Source organism: Vigna radiata, chromosome 4, assembly GCF_000741045.1.
Source record: "Vigna radiata var. radiata cultivar VC1973A chromosome 4, Vradiata_ver6, whole genome shotgun sequence".
Lineage (NCBI taxonomy): Eukaryota > Viridiplantae > Streptophyta > Magnoliopsida > Fabales > Fabaceae > Vigna > Vigna radiata.
In genome coordinates this window covers 13,646,829-13,655,097 of record NC_028354.1, presented here as the reverse complement: position 1 = coordinate 13,655,097, position 8,269 = coordinate 13,646,829, and the positions used below count along the sequence as shown (strand labels likewise).

Sequence of the window (8,269 nt, the reverse complement as noted above, 5' to 3'; positions counted from 1 at the left end):
TATGCCCTTGCCATTTATGACCCTAACTAATTGATGAAGGAACTGAACATCCTCTAAAGCCAGATGGTAGCAACTTGCTTTCAAAGCCTTATTTCTTTTAACACCAATCAAGTGCCACAATTTTAGCTCAAAATATTTTGTTTTCATCAGAGTATGAGCAATATGAATACTCATTCTTGTTAACTCTTTGGACTATTATAAATTTATGATTCTTGTTGGAAAACTAAGTTAATATACTATTACTGTTTTCTGGATATCCCAAAGTAAGTTCATAATCTTATATACACTTGGATAAACTCCCAAATCAAGAAACAATTTAGACTATGTTATGCATGTTATTGCAGCTAGTTTACAGTCTCTTTTTTATTCTTTACTAGCTGAAATATTGTTTGAACTTATTTACACAATTAAAAATTTGGTCCGCCAACATTCATATGGGACAGTTTTTACATTTATTTTTGTAGAGAGATTTAACACCCATAAATTTCCATAACAGTCCACTGTGGTTGTCCAGGAATAAAAACTCTAGACATCTCTTGTAACGGCATGCTTCTTCTACCTAGTTGATTTGATTCACTAGATAAAGCAAGCTAGCTAATTTCCATCACAGTTTTCAGCAGTGCCAAATAGCAGCACTGCTGCAGAATAATTATCAAGAATTGAAGAAAAGATTATCCAATTTTTAGTGATTACAAGAGCTGCAAATACTTGTTTGATTATAAGGAATTAAACAAAAGACAAAGAAAATGGATGAAGTAGCAGCACTGGTGCAGAATCATGCAGCAGAGCAGTTGGAACGAGCTACAAAAATTGAATAGCGTCATAGTTTGAAGTATCAGCTGTCACAGCTTTAATAGAGGAAACACTTGCAAATAATCAAGGCTGGAATACTGATAGTTTCTCCAGCCAATTTCTCACCAGCCACACTTCTTTCTAACACATGTATTTCAGACAAATACAAATACTGATAGTGTGCCCGTGAGGCCGAGTCTCTGAACATTACGATTCCAGCAATTGAAGGAGAACCCAAAATCACTTGAAACAGTTTCCCATTCTTCTAGTTGTATCAAATAAGTGTAAAATAGACATTCCCAGGACGGCTAATCTCAGACGAAGTAAACAAACCCTAATAACTGAAAACAAGATTTGGAAACAGCGTGATGGCGGTAGGGTTTACCTCTGAGAACACACCCATACCAAATGAAGGAAGCTGGGCCAACGTGAACATCGCCGAGGAGGGAGGCACTGGGGGCCACAAACGCATCCTTGTGAACGGAGGGATATTTGTCGAAGAGATTCATCAGATGTCGATGTCTAGAGACTGTAAATTTGAAATCAAAATAAGAAACATTGAAGATTGAAATGAAACCCTGATTAATGGAAATGCAAATGAAAAACTGAAGGAAAACATACGCTGTTCTTGGAAGAGGTAGTTGCCTTGGAGGCGAGAGCCAAGGCGATCGATGGCTTGGATCCAAAATCTGACGGCGTAGAAAGCTCGGCCTAAGGTTCCCATTCTGCTATTTCTAGTGGTTCAGGTACTGCCTCCTCACTTCTGCTCCGATCTTCTCTTCTCTCTTCCCCCACCTCTGCTGCCTTTGCTCTGCTCTCCATAGCCTTTGCTCCAAAACGATAAGAACTTCGAAAATGAACTCAAGCTTCTAAACGAAAGGAAGGAAAAATTAAGTTAGGGATTGCACGTATTATGCCATGTAAGAACCAACCATCATAATATAATCTTGCTATGATTTCTAAAATACGTCTTAATATGTTTTTATTATAATAGATAGGTTTTTATTTGTCATAATATATCATTTTTATCATGAAAATGCAGCTGTTACATATATTATAATAGATTTTTTTAAATATATCATAATATATCTTATTTTTACTATAAAATTGTCTCTGTTGATATATGATGTGAATTTTGTAACAAGCTTGTAATTTTAAATATTTATAACTATTTATATTAAAAAAGGTCTAGGTGAAAACAGAACTAAAATAAAAGGGAGGAGTTATTTTAATAAATAGAAATAATTCTAACATTGTGTTGGGTTCTTTGTATTCACAAAGTAAAGTTTATTTTCTCAAAAACCTTCTCTCTCTTGTTCTCCTCTCTCTATCTTTTCTCTACTTTTTTCTAAATTTCGATCGTTGCATTGTTGTTCAAGTGGTATTGTAGCATTTCCGGCACAAAGGGTTTCACATCGAAGCGATTAGTTTCGCGTTCTTCATCGGGTAAGTCGTCCTAACCTTTTTCTTTGTTGTTCTTGAATCTAGGGCATGTTGTCCTATTGATTTCATGTAGCTAGTAGTTCCTTTCTTCACTTCTTAGCTCAAACGTGGTTTTAAGAGTTGTTCATCATCACCAAAAGGTGATCTGTAGGTCCCGTTAAACACAATTTCGTGTGTGGCACTGTTAGGGCATCTTAGTGAACTATGCAGTTCATATTCCAGGTAAGGGGAGCTAAGTCTTCTTTTAATTTTTATTCTATATTTTTCTTCTTTTGATTCAGTAACTTGGTATCTACATGTGATGGAACTTTAATTAAAAATCTGTGAAATATTGTATATGTGAAATTGATTGGGTACGTTGACACTATTTGAGATGAACGAATATGTGTCTGGTGTTATGTTGGAAATGTGTTGTTGGGAGACTTGAATTGAGAATGATGTTTGACTGGGCAGAAGTTTATTGATGAGCAGAAAACTCTTGTGGTATGGATCAGATAACACTCTTATGAATTGGTAGAGTTTAAGTTAGCTTGAGGGAAATTGAGGAGGTGAAGTTTAGAATTTGGGGTCATAGGTAGAATTGAACTGTCTGGATAGAATAGGGAGGTAAATTGAAACCTATTAAGATAGTAAAAATTGGTAAAATAAGGTTTTAATAGTAAAATTGAGTAGGGTCATTTAACTAAACAAATTGGTGCTCTGAGACATGAAATTGAACCTTGAATCAACATAGAACTCCAGTAAAATGGTTTTGGAACACTTAGATAAGTATAAACACGTCTTAATCACAATTTTAGAGGTCTTAGAAGTGATTAGAAGATCCAAAATAGGTAAAAGGGTAGGCAGACACCAAAAATCTACAGAATTGTGTGCTGCAAAGTCTGCAGATTCGCACAGCGCACCAAGAGGGTGCGCTGAGCAAAATTTTTAGAGCTCGGGCGCGCTGAACGAGATTTCTTTGGCCTCCCTTGTTGCTCAATACATACAGCGCACCAGGAAGTGTGCGTTGAGCGAATTTAGTGTGACATGTTGAATATTTTTTATGTTTTGGGAGCTTCGGACGTCTGTTTTGGACGTTCTGGGGTTTTTGACCCTTCCGGAGCCATTGGTGAGGGTCTCCAACCTTTTTAAATTACTTAAGAGGTGGTAATAATATGCTATAAAGAAAATTGTATTAATAAATGATGTTTCTGTGGAAATATGTAATGTATGAATTGTTTTTATGACATGGTTGATGTTGTATGATGGTGTATGGGTTTAGTATGAGACAATATAGTAAGAATGCCCTTGAATGACTATGAAATTTTATGTTTGATGAATCAAAGTGGTTTATGAGGTGATCAATTGTGATGAATGGTATCAAATAAGATCTCTAGGTGAGATCAAATTAGTGTTTAGGATGAATGTAGAGGCTTCCATATGGGGGGTTATCCCTAACACTCTAACGGTCTTTCGTTCTCACTTAGAGAGGATTGACGGGTGTGGTGAGAGTAGTGAGAGGTCCTAGGGTAGACGCTATCACTGGAGGTCTATTTCGCGGTAACGGACTAACCTTGTGTGTGAGCGGGTGAAACCCCTCGGCAAAAGCTTTGCAAAGCAGAAGAGACCACCACAAGTGCACAACCCGCCTCAACTCTACATACATTCTAAGTCCGAACGAGTTTAGAGGTCTTAACATGATATGATGCTTGCTTTAATGAATTTTATGAAAATGATGTCTAAGTTTATGATGACTTTCAAGCTCATGCGTGTGTGAATGTTCTTGGAAATATTAGATTGATTTAAATTGAATTGTATGTTGGTTTGAGCCTAGCTTACCCTTGCATTGTGTGTGTTGTATGTGCTTGTTTTTCCTCCTTGCGATGATCATCCAATCCTTTGGATGTGAGTAGTAGTTGATGACGTGCCTTTGGAGCAAACCTTCGAGACTGCAGAAGACCCAACTCCTAGTTCTTAGAACTCCTGCTAGTACTTATTTTAGATGGCCTTTATTTTGAAAGACTCATAGCCTTTATTTCATTATGATCTGTATTTTGAATACACTCTTTAGGCCTCCTTGAACTTTTATTCAACCTTGTATTTTAGAGAATGGCTTAATACCTCCATTGGTCCTCTGATTTGTCAACTAATCTCATTTTGGTCCTCATGTTTGCAACAGTCTCAATTTAGTCACAATTTTTGAAAATATGAACACATTGTATCCCATCCGTTAAGTGATAGCAAACAACGTTAAATTTAGGACACGTAGTGGAGAGAGAATATGATGATGTGTGTTATTTGATGATGTGGATTTTTTTAATTAAATTGTGTGTTTTTTAATTAAAAAAACAATGATGATGTGACATTATTTACTTCCAATTATTTAGATTAGGGATTTAATTTTCTGATTGTGCGAATTAGGGATTTGATAATGAAATTGGGAATTTTATTTGCTGAGTGCGAAAGAAAGACGAAGACGAAGTGCAATCTTCGACAAGACGAAGAGGATCCATGGAGTTTGGAGAATGGTGTCGAGGGAGTGATGAACAAGAGGCAGTGAGCCGCCATGCAGCACACACCTCCACTGGCAAAAATGTTGTGTAAAGAGAGAGATAAAAAAGAAAAGAGAGAGAGAGCATCGTCGTTGTGGATCTTCCACTTGGACAAGGTTTCTGGTGTGCTCCGTTTTCCAGCCAAAGTTCCGGCGAGCTGCTTGAGGCGAGCTCGGGGGATTCAGGCGGGATGGTCAGCGATGTGGCTGGAGATCAGAGTCCGGTGAGGGAACTGCAATGGTCGACGAGAATGGGCGCGGGGCGCAGGTGGTGTCGGATCTTCATCGGCGCCGATGAGTGTTGGCCATTAAATGAAGTGTTGTGGAAACTAAGGGTTCAAAAATAGAGAGAAAATGTGAGAGAGTAAGGGTTCGTTGAAGGTTTGGTGAAGATTTGTGAATTGAGAGAAAGATTGTAAAAAGCTGGAAGAGGAAAAATCCCAATACCAGCATCAACACCAGCAAGGGTCTTAAAGTTTAATGCAATATAAAGATTGACAATTTTCCTCTGAAATTTCTCTCTTGCTTGTGGAAGCTACCAATTGATTCAAATTGTTTTTGCTAGCTGAGAATTTAGTTTTCAATGTTCAACAACTAGGGTATCTAGATGTTTTAATGTTTGTATTTTTTTTTTCTGCAAATGAGGCTAGATATATGGGTTAGAGAAAAAGATGATCTAATGACTCAATTTGGTTAAAGAAACAAATGAATCAGGAAAAAAGTTTCTGATGATCCGAGAACTTTGAACCCCATTCCAAGGGTGATAAAAAATAATAATAAAAAAATAGGATGTCGTTTGAGAGGATCACTTTGAACCCTATGCCACATCACCCGATTCTCACTGTAATACGTGGACTTCACTTAACGTCGTCTGCTACCACTTAACGGATGAGATACAATGTGTTCATATTTTCAAAAATTGTGACTAAATTGAGACTGTTGCAAACTTGAAGACCAAAATGATATTAGTTGACAAATCAGATAACCATTAGAGGTATTAAGCCTTTAGAGAATCATGAAAACTTGTACTTAAGTTTTAAATTCCTAGCCAAAATTGGATAATTGTATCCCTTTAATGTGATTAATGGTATACTCTTAACTATTTTCTTTATCATGAATTGATGCATTCCATATCTATATATACGTATATATATTTTTGAGATGTCACAAATTTCATCTATTATAATACTCTATCATAGAATTTTCTTTTTCCATTTGTGTAGAACTAATCTTTAAAGAGCACTTAGAATAATGTTTTAAAACCCTAATTTTTTATTTTGTAATATTTATTAACATTTAATCATTTACATGACTGATTCAATTTCACTTTAATAATTTTTAAAAAAATTTTAAATTCATCCATTAATATAACGAAATGCTTAAAAGTAGGATATCCTTACTTTATTCTAAATTTCACTATAAATATTTTAAGACATAGTTTAAAATGAACATTAAAATATCCTATATGAAAAATATACTAATTGAAAATAAAATATATGCAGTGAAAATGATTGATTTGTAAATAAAGAATTATAAATGTTTAAAATTAATTAAAATTATAAATACTTGAAAATAGTTCATATAAATTAAACAAAAATGTATGTACATTCCAAGTGATTTTATGATAAACTATTTAATTACATTTATTTTACTTTCAATTGTTATTTTATATTATGAATTTACTATTAATTTATATATTACAATAATACCATTCAAATTTAATATAAAGTAAAAATAATCAGTTTTTAAAATATATATGACATTTTCATTACATTAATGAATTTAAAAGTTAAAATTTCTTTAAATATAATGTTAAACACCGTATAACAGAGTCATGGTTGAAATACACAATGTAGTAGTATCACTTTTCTAAAATAACAAAATGACCATATATCAACATCAATGTCTTAAACTATAATCCTTAAATAATGGAAAAAAAATTATAAAAATATAATTTTAACCTTTATAACCTAAAATATTATAAAAGTATAATTTTACAATGTTTTAAAATAACTTAAAAGGCTTTTATGTGAAAACAATTAAAAGGTGTTTCGATTCAACGCACTTATCACAGTTGAAAGACGAATTTGTATGTAAATTTTTCAAGTTTGAAAACTTATTTTAAGGAAAATGGGAAGAAGTTTCCTTTCAACGTAAAGCCAAACTATACTTTGGTCTAAAGTATGCAAAATTTGGCTTATGAAAAATCATCCATATCACACACAAACACCTTAAATATTTGCCAAATACTTTTGCTTAAAACATTTGAATAAGTCTTAATTGTATAATTTAAAATTATTTAATATTTGATTGTTTTTTTGAAAGTATGAACATTAAGTATTTTTAATAATTTTTTTTAATAATTTTTTGACAACACATATATAATAATTTATTATTAATTTGTTTTAAATATTTTCTTTTAAAATAAATTTAACGAATGAAATAATGACATACATATCTTATTATCCAAAAATTATTAAAAAGTGTTATTAAAATATCATAATTGAAAAGGAAAAAGTTTCTTGTGGAAAATAAGGATTTCTTCTTTGCATCAAAAGTAAATCTCTCTCATGGAATTTGGCAACTTTGCGTGCTCAAATCGTAATACAACTATTTCATTGAATAAAATAATAAATACCATTTATGGTTATATAAGCAACATATATAATAATTAAGTCAAACTTTAAATGTAATTTCTTAATTTTTATTTTTCGTATATGAAGTTTGATTTTTATTTTATATTCTCTGTGGATCTCAATACAAAAACTTATAATGAAATCTGCTAAAATAAAAAGCTTAATCCTCATAGGAGAAAAACAACAACAAAAAAAAGCCAAATCCTTAAAATCCATCACTTGAAAGTCATTAAAATTTGTAAAAGATTTAATGAAAATAATAAAATAAAAAATATATTTTAATAAATTAAAATATAATTTTTTTTATCTTTACCGTTCTTCTTCTTCTTATTATTATTAAAACCTTCAAAACAATACAACATAATTGAAAAATGGGATGTATAAAGTTGGAGAATTGATCCACCAACATACAAAAAGCTTAAAATATAGAATCGGTTCCATTAACATACATTATATAATGAAATCGGTTCCAACATTATCTTATTCTGCCTCATAAACAACAATAATTTCATGTAAAAAGAAAAGTAATATTGTAAAATTCCACACCTTACCTCCAAATCTCCCTCCCTCTACAAAAGATTGAATCTGAAATCCTCAGCCAAACTCACCCTCGAATTGTTACAACAGAAAATACAACTATAACTAGCATATTTTTAGTCCACAACATAAAAGAACTTGCAAAATTGTTATATGGATAAAAATATCAACAAATTCCTTTCTCTAAAAACTGAAAATTAACCCTAATTTTACAAAAGAACAAGAATTGATTAACACACAATTCATGACAGAAAAGTAAGCTGCATCGACTTGATAGATGAATTCTTTTATACGTACCTCACTCATGAATTAGTTGTTGAAGCTTCGCTTT

The 8,269-nt window shown here is 32.5% G+C and overlaps 1 protein-coding gene across 2 annotated transcripts; it reads right to left on the bottom strand.

Annotated features, from left to right (window-relative positions):
- Window positions 1–581: 581 nt before the first annotated feature.
- Window positions 582–1,711, bottom strand: LOC106758936 (gamma carbonic anhydrase 1, mitochondrial-like). 2 transcript variants are annotated; one of them, XM_022779847.1, is made up of 3 exons: window positions 1,414–1,711; window positions 1,178–1,321; window positions 582–1,054 (listed from the first exon to the last, which is right to left on the bottom strand). In XM_022779847.1, the coding sequence occupies exons 1-3, from the start codon at window positions 1,514–1,516 to the stop codon at window positions 948–950; spliced, it is 354 nt and encodes a 117-aa protein (XP_022635568.1). In that variant the 5' UTR covers window positions 1,517–1,711; the 3' UTR covers window positions 582–947. The 2 variants fall into 2 exon arrangements, with proteins under 2 accessions (XP_022635568.1, XP_022635569.1); XM_022779848.1 differs by having other exon boundaries at window positions 582–801; window positions 1,414–1,709.
- Between the last annotated feature and the right edge of the window lie 6,558 nt (window positions 1,712–8,269).